Source organism: Cygnus olor, chromosome 1 (genome assembly GCF_009769625.2).
Source record: "Cygnus olor isolate bCygOlo1 chromosome 1, bCygOlo1.pri.v2, whole genome shotgun sequence".
Taxonomy (NCBI): Eukaryota; Metazoa; Chordata; class Aves; order Anseriformes; family Anatidae; genus Cygnus; species Cygnus olor.
The window spans coordinates 76,967,395-76,994,491 of NC_049169.1; the positions used below are offsets into that span (position 1 = coordinate 76,967,395).

At 39.1% G+C, this 27,097-nt stretch overlaps 1 protein-coding gene across 1 annotated transcript; it reads right to left on the bottom strand.

Moving 5' to 3' along the window:
- Positions 1–3,834: 3,834 nt before the first annotated feature.
- LOC121064042 (sulfotransferase 6B1-like) lies at positions 3,835–12,862 on the bottom strand. The gene is made up of 6 exons (XM_040545207.1): positions 12,718–12,862; positions 11,678–11,862; positions 10,573–10,699; positions 7,647–7,741; positions 6,407–6,593; positions 3,835–4,437 (listed from the first exon to the last, which is right to left on the bottom strand). Exons 1-6 carry the CDS (start codon positions 12,860–12,862, stop codon positions 4,319–4,321), a joined length of 858 nt encoding a protein of 285 aa, XP_040401141.1. The 3' UTR covers positions 3,835–4,318.
- Positions 12,863–27,097: the final 14,235 nt, after the last annotated feature.

Here is a 27,097-nt window from a genome sequence, read left to right on the forward strand (position 1 = left end):
ATGAAGTCAATTGTGGGCACCTGTGAGACTGGAACTGGTGGGAGTGGCACAGCCACTTACAGTCCTTTTCTCCCTCTCTGAACATCACCTTGCAGCAATCACCTTCATCCCCACAAGCCTTTCTGTCAGGCTTGATTTCTCCCTTCCCGTTCCCACTGGGTCTTCACAGCAGGAGCACCACTGGCTCTTTGTCTGTGATTTGTGACTGTCTCTCCTCTCTTGTCGGCTGGCAGTGAAGAAAACCCCATGGAAATTCCTCCTGGTCTTCAATGTTTTCTCTTCTAGGTGACAGATGAATACATGTAAGCCCTCATGTTGATCTCTTGAGCACTTCTGCTGTATTTAGACCCAGTGCACAAACCCACCAACTGATCTCCAGCCCTTCTCTCCACTCCCGCTCTTCCAATTCAAACCCCCACCTTTCCTCAGGCTCACTTGCCTTTTGTACAAGATGTTCCTGAAGCTATTCCAAGAGATTCCTCACCAGACTGTTTTCCTCCAAGAAACTGCTTTAGGCATCAAACTCCTCGTATCAGATCTAATGTGAATGAAAGTCAGGCAGCACAAGCAGCTCTTTTTGAGAACTACTTTGAAAGATAATTGTGTGATGTTTCTAAGGAAAATGTCTCTGAAGCAAGGCATGGAATCCATGTGTTCTTCTCCCTCTTAAGTGTTTTAGTCATTCAAATACTCTTGCTCTCATTTTCACCTGACCCAAAGGCCAGGTAAGTCTGAGGTAGCAAGCAAAGCAGGCTAACTTTGACAAGAGCAGGTAGAATCCTCACAACCCAGCTCTAATGGCATAAATTTTTAATGCTGTCCTCACTAATTAAATCAGTCTTGAGAATCAGTCTTCTCTGGTGAAATATATTACCTGAATAGGAAGCAATATTGTACCCATTTACTGTAACGGAGATTGCACAGGGTTTTGTTTCTTCCAGATCTAGTATTGCTGTGGTCTAGGTACATTTTGGACCAGTATTTTCCTATTTCTCTCTTTTTCCAAAAGTTTTAAATAACACAGGGGAAAAGAAAAAAGAAAAAAGGGAAGGGAAGGGAAGGCGGGAAGGCAGGCAGAAAGAGAAAGAAAAAGGAAGGAAGGAAAGAGAAAGAAAAAGAAAGAAAGGAATGAAGAAAGAAAGAGAGAAAGAAAGAAAAAGAAAAGAAAAAGAAAAACAGAAATGGAAGAGAATTTTTTTACATCTTACTATGGAAGTTTTGAAGATTTTAGAACATCTCCACAGCTGGCCAAAATGCTCTGTGGAACCAGATTGACAATTCCTTGAAAAATTCAGTTTGAATCTCTCTTGATGGTGGTGGGATGCTACAGCCATAGGAAGAGGAGTGGGAATAGCAGCACAGTGGGAAGAGCAAGAAGAAAGAGGATGTAAGAAATGGTAGGCATAGCAACTGCTGGCAGACCCTGGTTGCCAGTAGCTACAAACACATGCCCTCATCCTTCGGTAAGTGCCCAGCCTAATATTCCAGACCTCTGACATAGGCCAGTTTTGCTGCACTGCACAAGGCAGCCTGTTATGCCTGGGGATGACCTGCTAAGCAGTAGTTCTACCAGCAGAAGCAGCTTGCTTTCATAGGCTATCACTCATGGCCAGCTAGCTGTTGCACTCTACATCAAGGCTGGCTGCATTGTCTGACTTGAGTAATGCCATAATTAAAGCACCTGGAGATGAAAAGTGTCGTATAAGTATAAGGTATTACTGAAAGAAACTTAATTTTGAAAGTCCATTTAACTCTGCAATGCAATGCTGGAGGTCAGACAGCTGGCAAACTACTCATTACCTTCTATGCTAATGGCATTCCTTCAGCCAGTTCAGGGCTATATGCTTTGACTCCCTCACTGATCCATGTGTTGTGTTCACATATCATTTCTTCGTGCGCAGTTTGATATGCTGAGCACACATACAAATGCTGTGTAAAACAGTTCAAATTAGTGTGCCTCCTGCTGCCTTGTTCTGCCAGCCTAAACTGAAAGCCTTCCTTCTCTTTTCTGTTGCTTTCCTTCCCTTCAGTTAATTATGTGACATGGTGTTTGGATTTTCTTGCTTCTCCTTTTCAGATCTTGAATTTAGATAGGGGGAAGGTTTTTTTTGGGCCTTTGTCTGTGACTGAGCAGTTCTGCTAACAGTGCTATTCCCATTACATTTTTGGGGGCTTCTTTTGGGACCTTGCATAGCACCTTTAGATATAATTGCCTAACTCGGTTAATAAACTTACTTGCAACATTCATTTGCCCAAGGACCATTTGTTGTTGTTGTGTGCTTTGTTGTTTGTTTTGTTTTGTTTTGTTTTCCATAGTCAAAGGGATGGAAAGTGTAAATCTTTAAGTAAAGTGTTCAAGCATCTTCATTAACTGATCTCTTGCCACTCATTTATACTGGAAGAAGGACACCTGAAAGGCATCCACGGACAACAATGATTCGTGGCATTTTAGAGTGCAAAAGATTTTAGTGTCAGATGAGCAAAGCAACACAAACAAGTGTCTGGTTTCCAAAAGGGTGATTTGCATAAAACAGTGCTCAGAGCAGCATCTCTCTTGATTTGGGTTGAATTGGTAAATGGCAAGAGACTGCTGTTGCATAGGCTTTTCTCTTATTTATATCCTCAGCATGTAACTTCCTGTATCATTTGTGCAGATGCACAAACAGTTGGCATTGATGTCAGCTTGCAGAAGTAAGGTATTAAACAAAAGGGCTGTGTAGCTAGTGTGGCTGGAGAGAGCACCTATATTCACTATCAATAAGGTCATATCACGACTTTTCAGAAACAGCTCAGCCAGAGGATGAGCTTGCCTTACAGACATGTGCCTGCAAAACACACAGGAATCACAGCAGAGCAACAGTGCTTGTCTGCATTAGTTTATTTTCAGTCAGTTTTTGCTGTTTTCTCTGCCTGTTGATGTGTTGTAATTATGTGGTTGGGAAAAACTAGTTCGAGAGAAGAGTACTTAATGCTAGCCTGCAAGGCAAATTGAAGGTGTGGACAGAAAACACATCATGCAGTAAATCAGAAGAAATATCTTCACTATGTTCCTAGAACAGTCCCTAGGATGTGAACATGGACAGCTAGTTCTTAGAAAACCTGTCTTATCAGAGCAGGGTAAATATGTCTCACTCAGATTAGACTGTCTCCAAGTACTGGTTTATTTGCTACACTGGAACTGTTGAATTCTATTGCACAAGGGCTGTGAAGTTAAATGGAAACTCAAAACACTGGAAATAGGAATTTTGCAGGGAGAAAGTCAAATGAAAAAAACTTTTATAGTTTCCCAACATATGGTACAGAAATCTGAATGGATTTATATCACTTACATTTAAAACACAAATATTATACAATACAACCCAGAAATAAATTACAACAAAACCTATGCATTGTGAAAGAAAGAAAGAAAGAAAGAAAGAAAGAAAGAAAGAAAGAAAGAAAAAGAAGGAAAGAAGGAAACAAACCTCACTGCAAATCTTCAAATGTACTGCTACAGTTTTCAATTTCAGTATCGATAATAAAGTCTGATAAGACAGGCACTTTCCAAATCACGGTAGATGAGAATGGGTTGAATCTGAAGTCAAGTCTTTGGTTATTTTCTTATGATGTGTTTTTAGATTTTTTAAATTTACAGTGTATTACTGGATTTATTTTTTTTCTTAACATGTTATCATAGAAAGGTTTGGGTCGGAAGGGGCCTTAAAGACCATCCAGTTCCAACCGCCCTGCCTTGGGCAGGGATGCCACCAACTACACCAGGTTGCCCAAAGCCCCATCCAGCCTGATCTTGAACACCTCCAGGGATGGGGCATTCACAGCTGGGCAACCTGTGCCTGTGCCTCTCCACCCTCTGAGTGAAGAAAACATCTCAGGTAAGAACATCTTAGGTAAAATTCCTAAACCAGATCTAAGAATTCCATTCATATCACTCTAGAGCAAAATAAAATAAAAATAAATAAATGATAAAGTAGATTCAGTTGTAGAAAAATTAGTCTGACACCTAACTGTAAAACAACATAAATCTGCCCTCTGATATTGGAGTTCAGTCCTGTCCTCAAACCTCCATCTCACAATCCTTCTTCACACTTCTACTGTTTGACTAGGTGAAATGTAAGGCTGATACCTGAGGTAAATTTATGTAAACAAGCTAAATGAACGTGATCAGTCAGTGCTGCTTCCATCTTCGAGGCATCAGTTCCAAGAGCAGTGCTGAACTTTTTTTAACTTTTACAGTCTATTAGCCCCCATCCAGAATTTCCCACCAGTTGCTCTCTCTGTGTTTGTAATTTGATAATTGAGTATTGTTCTGCCTGTGGAATCAGAATTCATAGGTGAGACTTTTTGCCATTTTGCTGAGCTTCATTTTCTCATTAAATATTTCCTCAAACTTTAAGTTCTGTTTCGGAGTGAAATGGTTCTTCCAATCACCAACAGTACCTAGAAGAGCAGGGGCAGAAAAATAAGATTGAGGCTAGCAATATATAGTGCTGAAAACATTTTAAAGGCAGACTAGTTTTATTAATGCTGCAGATGGCATAAATTATTACTGTGTCATCAACCATAGTCTCTGTAATAGGTCATAATCATTTTATCAGTCTGGTGAGACTCTGATGGAAACAGCTGAATCATCATCCATAAAGGCTATTAACGCCTCAGACTGTTTCTCATTGTGTGTCACCTGACAATGCCAACAACACTAAGTGGTACATGAAGAGTAGCAGGTTTCCAAGATGGAAATAGAGCTCTTGGTCATCTTGGCAGAGAGGCATCTTGCCTCACCTAGGTGTTTGCAGTTAAAGGTCTCCATTTAAGCTCTTTCAAAGTCAGAAGAGGGAAATGTTTGCTTCCTGGCTGAAATTCATCTCATCCTAGTCAACATCTAAAACTCATCAAATGAGTTGTGCCGAAAAGGCAGCTACATCTCTCTACCAAGTAAAGACGACTCATAAAAAAGGAAACCGGAGTGACTTGATCACATGAACCCCACCCTCACACCTGCTCCTTATTTTTAGGGCTTTCTACAGATGAGATGTCCCACCACTTAAGAGGTCAGTTAACTACTTCTGGGTGACCATGCACATTCGTGTTCTATTGTATGTGTCTATACAAGTGTTTCAACAGTTATCCAAGTCATCAGAAGTTTGAGCAAACATGATTTTTGTTTGTTTGTTTGTTTGTTTTTTAACTGGTATATTTCAATGAGAAAATGCTCAAAATTTCCCCTCATGTGCACCCTCTAAAGAAGTGTGCATCATCTCAAGGCAGTTGACTAAATAGTATTCTGGATAGCAAGGAAAAGAAAAGAAAGCCCGAACAATAATAATTATTATTTTATATATATATATGCATATACACAAAAGTCTACTGTAAGCTGATTGAAGTTTGCTAAAACCTCTGGATTTGCATAGAAACTACTTGGAAATAAAAATGTTGAAATTCTTCAAGTTTTTCAGCATAGATTTGTCAAAAATCACTGACTTAGAAAGCTATATCTGTTTTTGTTGTTGCAGGTTGTTTTGTTTTGGTTTGTTTTTTCCTGACATTGTATTCTGGCATTTACTTCAGCTCATTGGTAAAAACATTCTGCTGAATTAGTGAAATGTAGTTTCCCTATTTATAATTGAGAACAAGTTTTTCTTAATTGAAATAACCCTAATTTTTGAATTGTCAATGATTGTACAAAAAATAATTAAAAATAATGAAAATCAATCTAAACATGATGGCTTTGATTTAGTTATTATTGTAATCTGAAGAAGCTTCTGAAACATCAGTAACAAGAAAACAGCTCCTTGAGGTATTTTTAAGTCACATTCAAGCTAAGTACTGTCGAAGATTTTAGTGCAGATTCCAGTTTGGCCAAGGCCTTAAGGCGACCTCTTAGGTCACCCGGTGGTTGAGTCATCCATTCTTTTGCTGTCATGGTCAGCATATTTCTTTTTGGGAACATTTCAGTAAGATAACAGGGAGTACAGAGGATAAAGGCTACCAGCAGACTCCTTCAGAAGGAATGTGTCTAGCTCTTTTCCACTCTTGCAAACTAAATGACCTTCACTGGTGATTTGAGAGGAGACTCTGGGGCTTGTGAGAGACTGAGTGTAAACTTTTAGATACAAATAGGCAGATAAACAGCAATGTTTCATGAAGCTTTCCTTTCGGCTGCAAAGCTCATATGGAACAACAGTTAAACTGTTGTTTAAGACCCTTTCATGTTTTTCTAGCACATGCATGCATTTGCAACCAGAGAAAATAGAAAGTGTTTTTTAAGGGGGCTTCAGATTGGAAAATCCTGTTACTGCTTCCTAGGGTGGACCCAAAACATCATGAGAGGTGGGGAGAGACCCAGGCTGCTGCCTCTGAATAGGTCCTGGTTGGTGCTGCTATATTAAGCCAGGAACAGTGAATGTACCTTTTCTGAAGATCAGCTTCCTGTTGGATGTCAGGGCACAGACCGTGTGACTGGGGTCACTGTTTTCTTTTTCAGTGTCATTTTTCATCTCTGAGAAGGATGACTTCTTGCAGATGTCTTGGATATCATCATCACTGATGTCTATGTCCAGGAACACACTGATTTCCTTCACAATCTTAGGGAGATCCTGAGATACAAGAAGAATAAGCTTTTTAAATTTCTGAGCTGATTATCAGACTTTCAGTTGATATGGAAATTATTATTTTTATTACATAACAGGTTTGTCCCATTTATTTGCTTTCTAGCAAAGCTAAACAAGTCTTTGGACTGTATACATGACAGATACAGTAAACCTAATTCCCCTCTTATTCATACTCACAGAAATGAGTAAATGCCCTGTATGTGCAATCATATAGAATTACATGGCCAGGTAAACTCCCAGTTTGTTTTTCTGTTTCTCAGAATGATTTCACTGGGAACAGAAATACTCAAAGCTCAGTCTCTGTGTAAGGAGCTTATTTTGTTGGAGGTGCCATATCTAGAGATCTCACAAGTGATTCCAGATCCAAAATGGACTTGGAATTCCTCATAGTGGAATTGCCAAAAATAAACAGAACTATTTTAATGGAAACACTGGAAAAAAAAGTGTTTGCTTCGTAACAAAATAATAATTCTCTGAAAGCTAAAGTATATTTGGTATTAGAGGTTTTGTTGTTGTTTAAGAGTAGCAAAGCTGTTTCTGCATAATAATTTCCCTTTGTCAAATCTTTTTTCCTACCTCCACCCCCAGCCTCTAATTTTCTTCTTTACTGGGCACACTGTTCCCACTGACCATGAGTAGTTCTGTTGTTTTATATCACTTTCTGAAAATTTCACCTGAAATGTCAGGCATAACAGGTTAACGTGTGGACCTCAATAGATGTTCTTGGTTAATTTTTCTATAGGACCAAGGACCAGGAATTTAAAATTCTTTCTGTAGCTGGGGAAAATCATGTAATATATGACCCACTCATGCATCTATGAAATGCAACACTCACACGATTTAAGACTTGCATAACTTGTGTAGTCTGAATTATTTAAGTATTTATGTGTTTCAAGACAAAAAGTCCTATGCAAATATAAAATATGCCCATTCACATTTTCTTATTTGTTCCTCTTCATTAGAATTTGCTACTTGATATTTTAATTATGTCAATTTAAAAGTAAAGCATTCTGAAATAAGAACAGAGAGCATATTTACCTTCTTCATGTCTTCATAGAACAAAAACAGGATATTTTTGTCATTTTTATGTTCTTCCCAACTTAGGAAATGATCAAACCAAGATCCACAGACAACTGAAAAGAAAACCCATATAGATTCGTATAAATTTGATTCATAAATAACTCTGTATCTCACACACTTAGGGGAATGATCCCTTCTTGGTATGTACCCCATATTCCTCTAAATCTGATTCAATTCTCTCTGTGAAGTGACTCAAGTTTACCATCCAAAAATATTACCATTCCTGTTGGACTTTGTTTTTGTAAAAGAGATGCAGAAACTTTTCTGAGATATAATTCTCTAGAGGAAAGAGTCTCCAAATCTAGGAATAGGCCAGTAAAGAAAGAAAATGTATGGGCACAATGAGATCTGAGTATCTGAGCAAATATCTGCATGTTCATGGTCACAGACATAAAGACTAGGAAAATAAACTAGGAAATAAATGTATCATAAATATAAATATCACACTAGGGAATAAAATGAGTCTGTTAAATGGCGCATACTGTTGCTAGTAGAGGAGAAATTTATATACTTTAAAAAGTCAAGGAAGAGTTGATTAAATGAAGAAGTTACTATAGAAATACATCATTCAGCCAACTATACAGGTAACCTACAGTTTTATAATTGACTCATAGTACTTCTTTTGTCTAAATGCTCCTTTTGCTGAACTACAGGAGGACAGCTAAACTTGAGTTTTATTTTAAAAGAAAAGCAGTTCTGACCCTTCTGGTTGAAAGACAAGATTGACAGCTGAGTTGAAAGCATCCTCCAGGCCATTAAGAAAGGGATAGACAGAGCAGTCACATCCAGCCTTCTCCGTAACTTTGACCTTGCTTTATGCTGCTACCAGAAAGGTATAATATTTTAATGTTGTAAAGGGCATCATTTTGGTTATAAACCTCAGGATGTATTTAGGTATTTTGCTGAATGCTCCAGTCTGTAGCCACCTCCTACACGTAAAATCCTGTCTAACTGCAGGGCACATGTGCACCACAGTGTCCAATTAAAGCCTGCTTAGCCACACCAGGAATGTGGCCAACAAATGCACCTGCTTTCCCCCAGCCCACATCTGTGCAAGAAATGGACAGATCTCCAGAATTCCACTGTCTACACATAAATTTGGAGTTTCCACTGCTTTTCTTTCCTGTTTCTAGCAGGGAAAGAACATATTCATCAAGGTAGGTATCCAAAGAACCTATTTTTTTCCATTTAAAATAAAAATAAAAATTGAAAAATAAAAATTGGAAAAAAAAAAAAAAAAAGGACAGTGATAACAGTGATGACTTTTAGGTCCTGTAAGCTCTTAGACTAGATCATCGTCTCAGCTGTCCCCAAGTCATTTAGTTCTTTCTCTGTGGGTTCTTGCTATATGAGTGAGCAATCCTGTTTCCAATAGCTGAAAGTCAGTGACCCTTTTGGCTCTGGGGGTATAGCAAACAGTCTTGGAGACTCTAGTGACAGCATAAGTTGTCTCTGGGTGTCCTTGCCTTTGTTCTCGACTGAAATAACTCTGCAAGAGTACTAAAGGATCTGAACCAAGCAGCACAAACATCATACATTTCTATTAAGAGCAAAAATGACAACCTCTCTCCCAGTATCACCTCTCAGATAAATTTCTGCTGCAACCACATAATTATCTTCTTATGCCATGCATAAGCATGCAGGAAACAGCAGAAGGCTACTAGTTTACAGACAAATGGGAGATGTTTTAAAATTTGAGACAATCCTCTTTTCTTTTTTCACTGTTGAATGTTCAGAGGTGTTACTAAACAAGCCAAGATCCTGCACATCATTTATGCATGTGCCTTAGGGTTGCTCTGAATGAGGAACACAAGATCTACAAGGCAGAAGAAAATTCAAAGTGACTTCTGGAGCTTTGATGTAAGCTCACGGTGACTGCACTGGCACTTTTCTTTCAAATTTTTCAAGGCCGTCTATCATTGTTGCTGTTATCATCATTGTGGTTGTATAGCAGGAACAAGTCCTCAAAGGAGTAATAAAACACTAAAAATGGGAGTGGATACCTGGAACACAGTCCTCCTGTCAGCTTCCATGCCACCACTGCCATTCACACAAATCTCACTCATGTGTCACTCACCTTGGTCTTTGGACCCCACGACTAAGACAACAACCAGGCAGAGTGTGTGCAAGGGCACCTGGTGTGTGCAGGGGCACTTTGTGAAAGCACCTAGACTTCCTTTGAAGGACCACACAAGTCTACTTTCAAGATCAGAAAAGGCAGTAAGCCTGCAAGCGTGGCTCTCTGTGCAGCCTGGGGATGGTCTCCCTCTGTGCCGCCCACCTTTCGGCAGGGCAGTGGAGCTCTGCTCTCTGGGCACCTTCAGACAGTGTCTACCCCACCAGACTGCCCACCAAGGACAGGAGGTGGCTGCAGTGATCCCAGCTGCCTTTTTGTCTGCTTGGAAGGAGCTGTGTGCACATTCCTTTGCTATCAAGGTTTAAACATGAGTTCTTGGTGTAAAGCGGGCTATTAGCATGGCTCATGAGGCAAGGTCGGAAATGTTTTACCACAGGGAAACCTGCATCATAACCAACAAATTGTTGGGGTTTTCAGAGTGTGTGTGGGAAGAGATGAAACCTGCAACTTGGCTATGAGAATATGTTTTTAACAGGTGTGTCAGAGGACAGCAACCTGCAAAGAACAGTTGTGCTGAAAGAATGCAACTACTTGTCAAAATGTCTCCTCACATGGCTGAAGACAGCATCTTATTATTTGTTCTTGTTTGGTTTAGCATTAGAATTTACCTTGAAAAAATAATAAATCTAAGGCTATATAAATTAGGAGTTCAACAAGGAGTTTTCACACAGTTTGCATTTGTTAACACTTTCTGTGCATGATCAGATAATACAAACTGCAGGGATAAAACATAACACTTATCCTTACCGTCTCCTTCTAAGAACAAGTCAAAGAAAGCAGTCCAGGTATCAACAGTGGGAAGGTGTGGATTCTCTCTGTAGTAATGATACATAGAAACTGCAGTATCTTTTGGATTTCTGCTGATGTAGATCATCTGTAAATGAAGATGATATGGTTATTAGTGATAATGTTATTCCTTTATTTTAGAGGAGCTGTGTGCATAAATGTGGCATTTTCATAGGCAGTTTGCAGTGTCAAAACCCTTTCCTTTGGGATTCTTCCACTGGACACCATGTCATAAAGACAGAAATGCATTTGTCCCTTTTTAGGCAGAAGAGAGCAGTGGTCAGCAATCAAAACCTTGTGGGCAGAGGTGTGTTTCCTACAGATGGGTAATGTTTACATTTTGTGAAAGAGGCTGGTTCGTTTTAACTCATGAGTTAAACTAGCTCATATATCTGATATATATAAAACTGTTTACTTCTTAACATTCACAGGACAGCTGCAAATGTTAATTTTGGCCTTTCACTGAAATTAGTGTTGTCCCAAAAGTCTGTATCTATGTAAGCCTGAAACTCTGAACTTTTAACATAAAATCTGAGGCCCAGAGCTGATTATTTATAGACCTCCCACATCAGCATGGGTTGACCCCCAAACTGATCTGAATCCTCCTCCTACATTTGAATTCACCTCTGTTTGGCACTATTTCAATATAGGGTCTTGAAAAAGCTTCAATAGGAGGGGCAGGGTACCTTCACCCCCAGAACATTCCATAAATACCCCAGATAACTGCTTTCTAAACAAACCCTCCAGTCACTAGGAAATGGAGCCATGATACACACACACCGCCCTCCAGTCCCTAATAATATTGAAAGATCCTAGGGTTGCATTTTTTGTGGTGCCTAACATACAAATCACCCAGTGGGAACAGTAGGGCAGGAGCAGAACCCAGTTTTTAGCCCAAGCCTCTGCTCATGCTGCCTTCAACTTCTGGTTAGCTGTGTCTCCAAAATTCACAGCAAAACACTTCTGGAAACTGTAAGTCATTTAATATCATTTAAGGATTAACAAGACAAACTAGATTCCTAATAGACACAAAATATCTTACTGCTTTTATAAATTTTTGCCTTACCTTGCAGTTTTTATTCTTAAAATTTGAAGGCAACATGTTGTAGTCCAAGTGCGTTGGGATGATTCTCTTTGATGAGAGTTTATTCAGTTCCTCCAGTCTGGAAACATCTCCATATTCAATGGGAGATGTTAGTGTAATTGGAGTATTGTAAAGCTTTGTTATAACTCCTGCCAGCCAGTGTGTGCCTTCAGAAAATTATTTTTAAGGAGAAAAAAAAAAAAAAGAAAGAATGAAGGAAAACAAGGAAGATTTGTTACTGAGAAGATACATGAAACATGCAGTTTGCGTATGGGAACAGCTTTCTAGCACACACAGAAAACCACCTTCTAAAAAACACCTCAAAACTTCTACACCTCCAGATTCAAGAAACTACATAACTGTATAATCCCATTGGCTCTAGATGTATAAATACTGAAAAGATAGTGTTGTTGCTGAAGTACAAAGTAACTCTATGCAAAGTGTTAATATTTGTATTGAAACAAATTCATTAGCTAACGTATAAAATTCAGACTGCTTGTCAGCAGGTGGTTATATTGTTTTTATTATTTGTTTTAGAATAATCTGTTTTGTTTTGTTCTGTATTCTTATAGTAAATTGAGTCTATATATTTGGAAAGTAACTGAGCTTCCTCTTTGGTATGTGTGTGAGACAGAGTCTGGGTGAGAGGGAAGAAGAAATGAATAAATCTGCAGGCAAGGGCCATACAAATAACCTAATTCAACTCTTTCCTTGTTCATAATTAAATGTAGGAAGTCCTCTGGCACATTCTTCAAGTATAGATTTTGCTTATGAGAAAGAAATATCTACTTGCTTTCCAGTATGAAAACACCTGAGATTATTTTCAATTAAAGAATCAAAATTTAGACAAATGATTTGTATTTTGGTGGTAATTTAAACACTTCCTGAGAGAATAACATTCTCACATATTCAAACACCCTTCCCTGTTTCTTGCACACAGGTACTTCACAAGTAAGTTAAGCAGAGAACACAAAACAAACAATTGAAACATCTTGCAATTAACATCTAAAAGTAGAACTTACCAGATTTGGGATAGGAACCCAAAAGGACATCATCTTCCCTAGCATCAAAAGTATCCAAGGATTTTAAGAGTTCTAGAGAAGACCTGGTGGTAAAGGGAATCCCCTTAAACATATGAATTAGTTCTGTCTCACTGGGGTTGGACATGTTTGCTTAAGTCTTCGTTTCCTGCAAATCAGATACCAGTGAAATGACAAGAGGATTTAAGAGTCACCTCTAAGTCAGATGGTTTGAAGTAACAAACTGAAACCAGCAATACAAACCTTATGCTTTTATACTTTGTTGTGCATGATGAAGTCCCTATCAGATATTGATTTTTCTAGTTAGCTGATAAAGGAAACTGAAATGTTAGAGGTAATTTCATAAATAACTGAAATGCAGAGTCATCAAAAATGTGTATCATTTGTCATTTATTAGCTTTCCAGATAAAGAAAGGGGGTGATAGTTAAAGTATAGTAATTGTGGAAAATGCCAAGACTGACCATTTTGTGTTGCCATAAAATTTGCTTAATGTGATTATTGAACAAGTTATACTTCCATGGAAGCAGTATCTTATTTTATGTGATTGAAATATTTTGGATTTTCATTTTATGAAATATGCAGTGGCCTAAATGTTCAAAAGTGCAAGCTGATTCCCAATGCTTCAGTTATGTGATGTCAAGAAACCAGTTTTCAAAACATTTCAGAATTTCAGCCTGAGGCTTCTTAAAAACAGAGGAACTTCTGAAGCACAATCATTTTTTTAAGCTGTCAGCTATCTCCATAAGAGGAGTACAGAAAAAAAAAAAAATCACAAATTTTAAACAGATATTTCACATTGGGTTGTATCCTACATGTTGCATGACTAGAAATGGTTGAAGATTTCAAAATCTTTCCACGGAAAATGCATAATTGTAATATAATCATAATAATAATAATTTTTTAAAAAAAGATACTTGCAAGAAAGACATAATTCTCAATTCATTGCCCATTATGAAATGTGTTTTTTGAAAAATTTTGAATCTGTAGAAATCACCATTAATGTTTTTCAACCTGAAATATAGGTGTATCATATTAAAATAAATAGCTCTGGTTTGAATCAAAATATTTTGAAATGCTTAATATCTCAATTTTCATTTCCATTGTTACTAATTGATTTTTTTTAGGGTGGTGTGATTCCAGAACCTTCAGACTTTGATTTTTCACTGGATTTTTTTTTTCATCTAGGTCTCAAAATCTCATGGGATAAGAAAAACATTTGCAAACAGAGCTTCACTTGTCTTTACATTCTTTTCCCCAGGCAGCCAGTGGCTTCATTATTCCTATTGAAAACCTCCTACAAGATATTCCACTGAGGTCTTTCAGTGTATTCAAATCGACTTTAAAACCTGTATGCAAATCTTGTTTTAAAATAAAGTAGTCCTTTGGAAATTTCTCAAGGTCATGGTTTTTGTTTTATCATAAATAATAACATAGGTTTAGTCATAAGCTGACTACCAAAGGTACCTCCCATGATCCAGGATAAGAAGTTAATGATGGAGATGTCTTTCCAATACTTGACCTATTGAGATTACAGGCAAGGAGGAAGGACAGCTATCAGCTTCTGTACATGCTTGTTTCTAATCCAATTTCCAGAAAAATCAGTATAACAGGAGTGATTTGCTTTTCTTTCTTGGCAGTATTGCCGGTCTACTAGTCAAAGAAATGTGAAGTCAGCAAGCCTTGATATTTTCAACTGTCTCATCTATAAAGCTGCCCTTAAACAGCTACTGCCTGAAAAATGTGCCCTTTGTCCTCAGAAAAGTCAGTTATGCAGGGCCAGGTGAGGATCAAAATCATGTCAAATATGCTCTGGGGACATGTTTTCTATTACTAGCAATGAGGGGAGACAGGAATCGTTCAGGAGGTAATTGAGTCAGTCTTTGGGACATCTCTAGCTAGCTGCTTTGAATATATACTTTTATTTCTGAGGAAGATGGAGCATTGGATGGGCCTCTGCATAATGTTTCTAGCTCTTTCTGCAGGAAAAAAAAAAAAAAGAGGATACAAGAAACACAAGGACACTGATGCACAGGCAGAATTCGGAGGATCTCTTAGTAGTGACAAACTCAACATTTTTCTCTTTACTTCCCGATCTGAAGACCTAAGTTACCATTGTTTCATATTTTATAGGCTAATTCCTTAAAAGTCTATCCTCTGTCAACAGACTTCATTTCAGGTACTTCAGGTGCACTACGTATATCTGGAGACATAATGAATCCTGCTTCTGTGGATTAGTCTGAATTTCAGAGAGATTTCAGAGGTTTGTTTTACAGTTGTGGTTCCAGCCATATGCATTTAGTGCAGGTTAACAGAACTATTACCCTGATGTAGCCAAAAAAAGTTCACTGTAAAATACATTGCATATTTACTATGCCTTGTCCCTTTCATTTCTTCATACATTCCTATTATCTTCTGAGTCAGCACATTTCCCTAATCTAATCACTTGGAGCCTAATTAATCATTCACAAATGAAATGGCCAAGGTGTAAAACAGAAGCAATACAGTAGCAAGGAAAATTCCAATTCTATTACCTCATCTAAATTACTTCTTACACTAGTTTCTGTTTTCAGCACCCATAATGTAAATCCAGGGGAGGCAAACTGAAATTGCTGCTCCTTCTCACATCCTGTCTACACTTGGAAAATAGGGCCTGTCCCTGAAAGAGTGCAGTATCCTGAACTGCAATGAGCTAAGGAAAAAGAGTACTCAGCTCCTTGCAGGACTGGGCACAAACTTCTGTTTTCAAAGTTAGCGTAGTAGAAAGGGTTTAAAGAATGCCATACCAAGTCCTCCAACCCACTTTTGCTGTCTCCTTTGTCTGTATTACAACACAGAATGTAGACTACAACTGACACGTTTTGAACCAGATAAACACAGGCATGGCAAGCTAATCCTGAAGAATTTCTGTGTCTGTTGCGTAGATCCCTGCCACGGGCTCTAAGGAACTTCTTTCAATAGCACGTTGTCCTTGTCCTGTTCTCTGGCCCTGCTATGGGTGCAGATGGAGCATACATTTTACCAGCAGGTTTCACAGAGATTTGCTAGCGGAAGAGCAATCTTAAATTTCGAGTTTGGCCTTTCTCTCTGGTTTAAGGAAAATACCGCTTGGTAGACACTGCATTTCTGGGCTGCTTCATTCCAGTTCCTTCTACCTTCTTCTTACCTTCTCCCATCTGTATCCTTGCCCTGGTGGGTGACTGCTTTCTGAAGTCTTAAATAACTCAAATAAAATTGACTGTTTTGTAACTGTGTTTACCCTGTTACCTCCACTTCAGGTTCAACATTCTCTTCTCTGTTTGATGAAAGACAGTAGTGTGTGCATCTCCTTCAACTGCAGATTTCTCAACTGAGGTGAATCACAGTAATGTTCCCCTCCAAACATACCTCAGGCAGCATGTACTAGAAGAAATAGTAACATTGTGGAAAATATGCAGTTAAATGTGTTGGTTACCTGAGTCAGAATCTGGAAGCACATCCACAGGGTTCTGAATGTTTTAGGTAGCAGTGTTGAGCATCAACTTTCTCATTTTTAAAATGCCCTAAATCCATCCAATATTTTAATCTTGTCATATCGAATAGCAAATGGAGAGTTAAAAGTAACATTGCTTGTCATTGCATTTTGTTGCTCTAATTCTCTACCAGATGTACCAATCACTTGAAACTAGTAGGAATTTATGCCTGTAAAGATTGTCCCTGTGCATCTTGTACGCGGGCTCTGCAACAATGATGAAGAAATGAAATCTTCTAAGACTATTTCATTGCCGAAGACAAACACAGCTGCTGGTCCTATGAATGCAAGGCTGACTTCCAACATAGAATTTCAGCTAGGGAATCCACTGCTGTGGACAAACTACATAGTTCCATCTCCATCTTCTTTATAGTTCCATTTCCATTCATCTCCAGCTTATTTTCTGTACCTCCCCAATCATCTGAACCCCACAGCCATTTCTGTAGGGCTCACTATGTCCATTCTTTGCTTTCCCGTATTGCAGAATTGCAATGAATGCCATCCCTACTTGTTTTGATGCTATAGCTTTTTTCTTTTAAACTTATAGTCAGTGACTATTCAATAGAGACAGCCTTTGAAATGTTAATTACAGTGTGAGTGTTTAAACTGATTGGGAAATTATGGCACCTCAGTGCCTAGATGTCACCAGTTTAGGAAACAAACCCTGGTTCCACTTTCAAAGAAGTATTTGGGTGCAGAGTGGGCATAGGGCTGACCAGAGCACATCAGGACTGATGAGCTTTAGTCACTGACCATCAGTTTACTCTGAGATAATCCCAGCTGTCAAGAGGTATGGCTTAGCCAAAAGCACTTCACCCACATGGGCATTACATTGCTTTGCATTTCCAGCAGCAGATTCTCTGCCTGGTATGCTTTCTCACAGTGCCTGGACTCTTGCATGTGGGCAGAGAAGCCCTCCTTCATTGTCCCATAGTTCAATACTAATCATGTACAATGATTTAACAACTCTGATTTCAGAAGTTTGCTATCTGTAGTGGCTACACCCACATTTAGGTATACTGTGAAGAAGGTCAACCATTTGTGCAGAGTCATTTTTTTTTTTACAGCATGTCAGATTATAAAGTTCACTGTCCTCCTTTGAACCTTTTCACAATGCGTCATTGCCCAAGGATATTCTGTGCCACAGCCACAACTGATACAGCTAATAATAACAGGGCAGCCATCAGATCTGTATCTTTTGGAGAGATTGCAGGCAAACACCATGGCTGCAAGGTGACAGCCACTACACCAGCTCCTGTCCTGCAATGGCATGTGATGGTTCGCCTTCAAGAGGTAAACACATACACAACAAAGACATAGGGGGAGAGAGGGGAGGGGCAAAAAAAACAAAAAAACACGAAAGAAAGAAAAGCAAATGAAGATTTGAACCTTCATTCCTTCATTGAGGTAATAGAGATGAAGCTGTGTAACGTGCAGGGAGGCTCAGCCAGGTGACTGGTCTCCCTGGCAAGTATTTGTCTGTTAGGGTGGCTTTGAGAATTTCCCAGATCCCCAGGGTGACAGGAGAGGTCCTGGAGGTGTTGTTTATCTTCTGTTTATCTTTATTGTCGTATCTAATATTCAGGCTTACTGGGGTAGGATTAAATAACAGAAACTGATGAGTCACCCTGTTACTGGTAGTACACACATTTATGTGATGCCAACTATTTCTGTTTTCATTTGTTAGCATGACTACAGAGAAACTTGCCTGATATTTGAAGTACACATTCAATAGTAGGTTAAAGTATTCTATAAGGAAACAGTAAAATTTCAGCGAAAAAGCCTTTGAGAGGTATGTCCTACAGAGATCAACACCCTGTGGAGCATCACTGCACACACAAAAACCAGAGCTAGGAGGACTGATGGCAAATGCTACCCTGTCAACTCACATACTGTCATTAAATCCAGCAGTTGAGAGAACCAGCAGCTGAGCTAACCACATCTACCTCAGTGAAGTCTTTTGGTCCAAAACTGGTGGGAGTGTACTAAGGGGATGAGGAACCCTTGTGTCCATATCTACAGTGAGACAGTGCTCCACAAGCAACCTGTTGCACCCTGTGCCAGCGCTCTGGTGGGTCTGACCCAAATGATCTGGGGATACCAAGGTAAGAAGCAGTGCAGTTTGCTTCTGAGGGCATGGACTGGAAACCTCAGGCTCATAAAATGCCAGAGGGAAGTACACCTTGGCCCGCAGGGGCTGGAGGCCTTAAAGTCCACATGTTGTGTGAAGAGTTTGCAGAGAGCCTCACTCAGGACATCTGACAGCCCCATTGCACCACATCTCATTTATCCATGTCCTCCTGGCAACCAAGGGCCAGCTGAAACATTGCCAGACAGCAGCATAAGTCTGGCTGTCAGTCTTGGCTTTGCTATCCCTCCATCCAGCCCACTGAGCAACTCTGCAAGCACCTGTCTTGTCCCAGGAGGAAGCCAGGCAGTGATCAACTGGTGCCAACCCCGGTGTTACCTCTCCCTGACCTAAGGAGGCTGCTCCATGGGCCCTTGAGCTGCACCCTATCAGTTAGGTGGTATCATTCATGCCGACAGCATGGAGACCTGATAGCCACCTCACTGCTGGGCCCATATCAGCAGTACAGACCTTATGTTGTAGCAAGGCTCCTATCTGTGGGCAAAAGGTCACAGGAAACAACAACCTGTTTCCAAGAAGGGGCACCTCTATAGCGGCTGAGAGGAGCCTGTGATAAACACAAACACGATGTGACTGGTTATCAAGGACTTGTTATTTTTTGTCATGGTGGAGGATTGGGACTGTTTCCTCATGCCCAGTTGATTGGCAGCACCCATACCCAGTTACAAGCCCACTCCTCACTCCCTTGCACAGCTTCAGACTCCTCACAGCACTGAGCTGAGCCCCACAGCCCTTCTGCAGTGCCCCCAGCCTAGCTTATTTTAAGGCTATGGCCAAAGTGTCACTTTCAGCTCACAGTCAGTTGCAAGTTATTAGACAGGAGCCATAAAATGCTACAGGAAAAAACGGGTTGGTAGAAAGGAAGCTGAGCACCACAGGAGCTGCTCTGAAGAAAGATGGCTGCTTCCCAGCCAGACCCAGTACAGCCTGGTAGTGCACAGAGCTGTTAGCTGTGCTTGGACAGGCACATTATTTGAAACATAAAGAGAAGTTACCTGGCCACTTTTTGTAACAGATTTCTATCATTTGTGTTAGGAAGATAAATGAGAATGCAGGCTAGATCCAGACCAGATAAGTGAAACACGTTTGGTGCTTATTCTTGCTTTTCATGTGTCTGCGTAGTAATCTGCAAACTTTTATATTTCTCCTCTGTTCTTATGAGTTTTTCATATATGAGATTTTCATACATGGCCATGTGTTACATGAACTACTTAAGCATAGACATTTTACAGAGGAAAGACTTTTATTTTTCTTTAGGCAGAGTATCCCTATTGCATTACAGTCCTGTCTGTTAGAGTCAGGACATGGTTAAGAACAACGGAAGAACAAATCAGTCATTCTCTGCCACATAGCCTTTAAGTCTTACTATTGGCTGTGGGGTAGACAACAAAAAACTTTTTTGTGGTTCTAAAGGAAGCTTTTGAAACAGAAGCTTTACAGCTGCCTAGATCTTGTCCTGACACTGAGCAGAACTCATAATTCTCTCCTTCCATTACGCGAGATAAAATTTTGTTTTACAGATTTAAAGGTACAAATGGCTCCATAGATCCTATAGTCTAACCACAAGTTTAACATATTGTCCAGTTTCACCCAGCTGTACCTGGTCAGATCTCAACAGCCTATTGCACACAGACATATTTTCCGTCTAGTTTTGTTTGAATTCTTCATAAAACAAGCAACAGAGAAGTCACTTCAACCATTCCTTTTCCAGTAGATAATCTCTGTCACTGTTATACCACTGTCTTACTGCTGACTTAGAAAATGAGTTTTTCCAAACATGAATAAAAACAACAAATCACTAATTTTTTATATTTTATATTTTTACTGCCTTTCTGGGAAGAGCTGAATTATAAACGGCTTAAAAACCTTCATCTTACCTGATTTTTCCATAGACACCATCACCCTAAGGACAAGTATTACAGAGTAGTCAGTGCAGAAGACTGAACAGGTTCCAGTCTCCTTGTTTTTTATTTCCATTATAACGCTTTTACAATGCAGGGAGAAAGGGGGGTTATCTGCTGAGGTGGGCAATGGGTAGTGAGCTACCAATTGCCCAGGTGCAGGGGCTAAATCTCTGTCATGCTCAGATATCCCAGGTGTGATCACTCCCGGTGGGCTCACACAGTGCACAAACTGGGACTTCAGCAGTCTGCCTCTGCTCCTGGGTGCTCACAGTCTATGCTGGGACTGCACCAAAATTGATGTGGAAAGCAAGCTGAATTTGACCAGTCTTGTTTTCTCTGCAAGCTGACATGAGCACAGTTGTAAGAGCTCTTTTCTCTAAGAGGCATTCAAAACTGGGACATTAGCTGAGTAAAATCAATCACAAGGTGGACCACTTTTGTCTAGTTATTAGATTCTGTTTGTATATATATTCATTAATCCATATTTACAGAGTAACTGCATACAGGTTATACAAATTACACTAGCTATTTTTTAAATTCAAGTTGCAGCAACTTTTTCCCTCAAAAATGAAGAAAAGAAAAATATTCCCCCTTCTTACCTGCTTATGGAGTATTGGCAGACTGGGTTAAGTCCAGCAGAGGGCCTCCCAGATGACCAGGGATGGAGCATACGATGGGCAAGGAGAGGCTGAGAGAGCTGAGTCTGTTCAGGCTAGAGAAAAGAAGGCTGAAGAGGGACTTCATTGCTGTTAGGCAACTAGTGGGTGTTTGTAGAGAAGATGAGGCCAAACTCTTCTCTAGAGGTGCACAGCAAAACGATGTGTGGCAACAAACACAGGCTGTGACAAAGGAGATTCCGGTTAGATATTTGGAAATCAAACATTGGAACAGGTCATCCAGAGAGGTTGTGAAGTCACCATCCTTCAACGGATTCAACACTAGAGTGGACAAGGCTCTGAGCAAATTGATCCAACTTAGCACGTTGCCTTGCTCTGAGCAGGGCTGCGAATAGATGCTCTCCTGAGTTCCTTTCCTACTTGAAGTGTTCTGGGGTTCTGTATTTCAGAACTGAACAGTAGGGCCACTGTGCAAATCTGAAGCTAATAGTTTCATCTGACGAATGATGTCTTTATATGCCTGGTGTCCCGTGAACAGCAAGAAAAAGTAGATGAAAAACTTCATTTAAAAGAATGGAGCTAAATAGTGATGGGATAACTGCCAGTGCAAGATCATATCTTTCTGAATCATATCTTAAATGCAAAATTTCTACCTAAATAAGTAATAAAAGAACAGGCAGCAAAATCCAACTAGTGTTCTACCTAGGTCAGTCTTTTTTCTTCATTATCTACTACTTTTTATGAGGGTACCACATAATCCCAAAAGTTAACTGATGAAGAGTGATGGTGTCTTCCATTCACCATTCATGAATGATAATTTTCTGCCCTGAAAATGCTGGGTAAGACCTCCAAGATCTTTGTAGCTTCTGGAATATAGTTGAGGAATCATATATTATTTGTAACCACATCAAAAAATCCATGGTCTAACAGAACTGAAATAGCTACCCTTGTTTTACATGGCTAGAGAGTCAGAATGTGATCCAGACTAACTAGACTGATAACCTTTAGAGACTGTTAGGCCAACATCCACATCAAATTTTAAATTTGTGTATCCACATTAAGAGCTCCTTAATGTCATCTAGGTCCCTAAGCTTAATATTTTGCATTGGCTGGCTCTCTGTTTTCAGCATTACCTTGCCAAAGTATAAAGTTTACTGTGATTAAAGTGTAATGTGGAGTGATTTATTAGCTCATTTTTTAAAATTTTGTTTGACTCAGTAGGTTCCATACCACATCAAGGCATAGCCAGCTTCAGTAACTTCCATTCACAACAGCGTTTGTATTAACTAAGTGCATTATTTCTTCAGGTGAGCTTTAATCAGTCATATTTTTCAAAATTCTCTCATCCTGGCAGGTTAGTAATAACATCATGAGCTATTTTATTTTTCTCTAAAGAAAAGCAAATGTTCCTGAAGACTGACAGGTTAAATGCAAAATCAAGCAAATTAGTGCTAGCATTACAGATCTAGAATTCCAGCTACTTTTCACAGAATTGCCCTCAATTTCCTGTATTTTCTGATCATTATTTCTTATACTTGTACCATTCTGTTATTATTACTAAAAAAAAAAAAAAAAAAAAAAAAAAAGATGAAAAAGTAGCTGGGTGGGGGATAAAAAGGAAAGTTAATGGAAGATAAAGAATTCATGGTTCATTTCTGCACAATCAATTGCAGTGAAATTCCTAAAATGATCCTTTGCATAAATAAAATAAAGAGAGCACATACAAATATCACAACCCAGACTCACATTTCTCCAAGATTTCAGGCATATCCAGCACTTTGGCTCAAACCCATATATTTATTATAAAAATGTTTCTTCCTATCCTACATGATTGCAAGTGTATAGTACATTGTTTCTTATTCAAAAAATGGGAAATTCAGAAACTGGGAAATAGTACTGAATTTAGTGGGAACAGTATGTTTACGCATGAATGAAGAATTTTTCATTATGAGGTCTGACTAATGAGATATATATATATTTTTTTCAGAGTGGAAATAAAAATACTAAATGTTACAAGCTGCCAGAATATCACTGCAACAGTTCTTGATTGCTGAATACAAAAATGAAATAGTTATATGTATGGCCTCATTAAATGTGTGTGCAGAAGTTGCATATGTATGGAAGATATGGCTTTAGAATGTGGAAATGAATATATGAATATATAAAATGAATACATGTAAGTGTAATCTCGATTTTCTTTTATTCTTAATATCAGATAGATCTTCAAATGCATATTTATGATTTGTGCAAACATCTTACAAAGTTACTAGGCCTTTTCTTTTGGCTTGTAAAGCTATTTATCGTGCTTACAGTGAAATTTTAGCATCAGATTTCTGCCCTTGTTGTCAGACAGCATAATAAGCAATGACTGCATCACTCTCATTTGATGTAGGTATATTCAAATCTTCAGGTGATTTTTCCATTACTTTTGCTGCTTTTTTGGTAAAATGTGAAAGAGAAATGCATCAGAAAAACAATGTAGCCAGCCAAGAGCAAACACCGTAATGCAGAAGTAATGCTTATTTATTTTTAAGACTTAAGTCTAGAAGTGTACTTTTGATGCTGGGCAGTATGCCAGTGGTTAGTTTTAAGCAAGTAGATAACATTTTGATTGTTTTGAATTAATTTCTAATTATTAATTTCTAATTATTAATTTCTAATTTAAGCACAAAATTAGATTTGTGGCATTTACGTATTCACTTAGTGAACAGAAGTCAGTTCTACCATTAGGGCATATTTCTATTGACCTGCAACAAACAGAGCTCAGCCTAATAGATATTCCAGCAACAAAAAGAACTCAGCCTAATAGTTATTCTTTCATTTATAAATACATAAATTAAGGTGTGGTAAACAGTAGTGCTTGAATGCACTTCCTAATCTTCCTAATCAGTTCTGACCTTTACAATGTGAAGATCCTGATTTTAGATAACAGTATAAATATTGAATCTGTTCATTCTCAGATTCATAGAATGATAGTAAAATGTGCTATTGTTTTCTGAATCTGAGCAAAGTCCTTCCTCTGTCTGAAGGTGCTACTAGGATGGGCATAGCAATTTATTTCTGTGCTGTATCTTTACTGCAGAGGTAAGATGCAATATTACATGAATCTGCACATTAACAGGATGCAAATATGTATGTTGTGCACATATCATTCGTCAAAGAGGGCACAGTTCAGATTATTCATCACAGTTTGTCATTTTCTGCTACTGAAGGTTGGAATTTTACATTTTGAAAGTTGCTGGGCAGCACTGAGAAACCCTGACTCCACAGTGGTGGGATTTTCTGTTAGTGAACTTCTGAGATGGTTTCAACTACTTCCTATTATTCTTAACAGAAACATTTCCTAAGTCTGTGACCTTCTTGCTAGCTGTCTATATGAAGACTCATTATGGCCACCTGATGCTGGCAGTTCTATTGCAGTACACGGACAGACCTGAGCTTTGCATCTCAGTCTCAGTCTTATGCATGGAGGAGCAAAAGGAGCAGCAAACTGGCTTGCCCCAACCCATGCAGCACCCAGCCAGGGTGGGGAATCTCAGGTTCTCTTCTCTCAAACCTTGTCCACTTTCAGGAAAAGAGGAGGGTGGGTCTGTGCAGAGACCTGAGCTCTGCAGTGCACGTGCTTCTGACTCAGATATGATCTGCACTGGTGTAGCTTACAGCAGGGACAGGCTGAGTTCAAGTCTAGATTCATATATCCCTGCCGGTACAGCCTTGGTCAATGCTCTCAGATCTCGACAGCATATCAGCTGGCATTCTAGTAGCTAACAGAGGGAAACTGGCATTTCTCTCTTCTTCTCTAATTTCCCCTCAACATGTACTTCCCCTCATTCCCCTTCCAGCACTTCTTCCACCACTCACTTGTGATTGTGTGCTGTTGAACTATTTGTAACATAAAGACAGAGAAAAAGCTGATCCTTGCTGGCTGACACTTCTCACTGCTCTGTAGGCACATCACTACTGGCAGTTTATCAGAGGACACCAAATCAAACCCGTAACTGCTACTTCATCTCCTGCTGACTTCATCTCTGTCACTCCACTCGACACCTCTGAAAGATAAAAGAGCCTTTTTTCTTTTGTGAGGGAGGTAATGAGAGGTGCAAGATCCAAAGTTATACAAGGCAACGATAGCTTGGATGGAGGTCTTGAGAGGTGTTCAGAACCCTGAGGCTAAGTCCTCCATGCTCCTATCTATAAGCTCTTATCTATAAACAGGTTCAGGGTAGGTGAAGACCTTCCAAGACTCAAGGCCAATTTCCCACATGCAGGCTGAGGGCTTCTCTTGACATCAGCATGCATGCTGTCAACAATGAAAGAAGATCAGTCTTTCCCCCTTCTAACCAGGAGGTGTCCAGAGTTGAACAGTAGCAGAATGAGTAGTTATGAGAGAATTATGAGTAGCAGAAGAGGACAGGAGAGTGGTTCAGCCATGCCTCTGCCTTGAAAAAGATACTTCCAGTCACTTTCTTCCACCTGAGACCCTCCCCACCAGCTCATGCAGCTCCCCTTCCATGTCCACCAGTATCTTTCCTTCACTCTTATTTCCACATTAATCTCATTCCTACCTCTTCTCTTCTACCCTTTGTCTCTAGTTACCTGCAGTCCTCATAACCTTCTGCTATTCTTCTCCCAAAGCCTTTGCAAATTAATGTGCACAGGTGCAATTTTTATTCTTTAAAAAGTCCTTCAAACGTTACATATTTGAAGGCATCTGTACCTGGCAGCACTTCTTAGTCTCTTTCACAATACTGACAGAGACTGCTTGTGTCTCCTTTTCTGTTTCTACCTATCATGGTCAGGTTAATACTGTCCAAGTGTAGTTTGGATTTGATAACCCAACATAGCCCCTTGAACCAGTCAGTCTATATGGAAAACAGCCTTCCAGAAACCATCTTAAAAAGTCTTGTTACACATATGGAGTATGGTGCTTTGATGTGTGAGCATTGCACACGGGCGCATCCAGACAGCTTCAGTCTTTTTGCATGTTACTGTATTGGTACACAGAACCACACAGGAACTATGAAAATGATGAATGTCTAAGATTTGGGGAGTACTGAAAAACAAAACAAAACAAAACAAACAGCAAGAATATATGAAACCCCTAATTTATGTAAGCAAATTTCAAGAGAATGAAGGAATTAAATCACATAGAATTGACCTTTAAACCACATACTGATAAAAAATGATGCTCCACTGTGATGCAGGGTCACAGTCAGGACGATTTTGTCCTTGAAAGAAGCAAGATAGTTTTAGGATCTCTTTCTCATACAGAACCATTGATCTAGGTTGATTATTTGAATTGTATCACCTCTGTCCTGACATATCCAGGAGACCAGTCAGACCAAATCACAAGAAAGTCTTTAAAACATCTGCAATCTGACAAATGATTTGCTATATTGAATATATTAATAAACCAAATCTGCCATGTGGCAAGACAAATAAAAAATTTTTACTAGCGATCTTTTCAGGATGTACAGGAGCACCAAATAACAATATAATTGTTAACAATATGATTGTTGCTAACAATATAATTGTTTTCAGCATCAAAAATGCATGAGAGAAACAGCCAAAACACTGTCAGGAAAATATTTGCAACTTGTGGGTAGTGTGGACACAAAATCCCTGAAGTAGATGAGATTCTCTAAATGGCCAATCCATTCCAGCTCCTTCTGAATACTACTATACCTAATGGGATAAATTCTCCTCTCATATCTGCTTCGACAACCTTATTATCCTCTCTTGGCCACTGTGTCTAAACAAACCAAAGAAAAAAATGGGAAGGAAAATGAGCATCTAAGAAACACTATTTCTTTGGATTTGCCACAGGTCTCATATTAAATTAGTTTTTGGAGGATGCTGCAGCTGCTACCTAGAAGATCAATCACTTGATTTTCATTAGATTTGACAGCTATAAATGCTTCTAGATGCAGAGTCTGTCAGGCTTAGATTAGTCTCCTTAACAAGTGAACGTCACATATCAGTGTGGGCTTAGGATAATTGCCCCAGGCAAGATTTACAGAGGGCTAAGAGAATTTTTTTTATTATTATTTGGATAAGTGGCTGCATTTGGAAAAGAAAAGAAAAGAAAAGAAAAGAAAAGAAAAGAAAAGAAAAGAAAAGAAAAGAAAAGAAAAGAAAAGAAAAGAAAAGAAAAGAAAAGAAAAGAAAAGAAAAGAAAAGAAA

Coding starts and splice junctions, on each gene's coding strand:
- LOC121064042 (XM_040545207.1), bottom strand. CDS start 12,862: ATGTCCAACCCCAGTGAGACAGAACTAATTCATATGTTTAAGGGGATT. Junction 11,863..12,717: donor GGGTTCCTATCCCAAATCTG/GTAAGTTCTACT, acceptor AATTTTCTGAAG/GCACACACTGGCTGGCAGGA. Junction 6,594..7,646: donor TCTATGAAGACATGAAGAAG/GTAAATATGCTC, acceptor CTTGTATCTCAG/GATCTCCCTAAGATTGTGAA.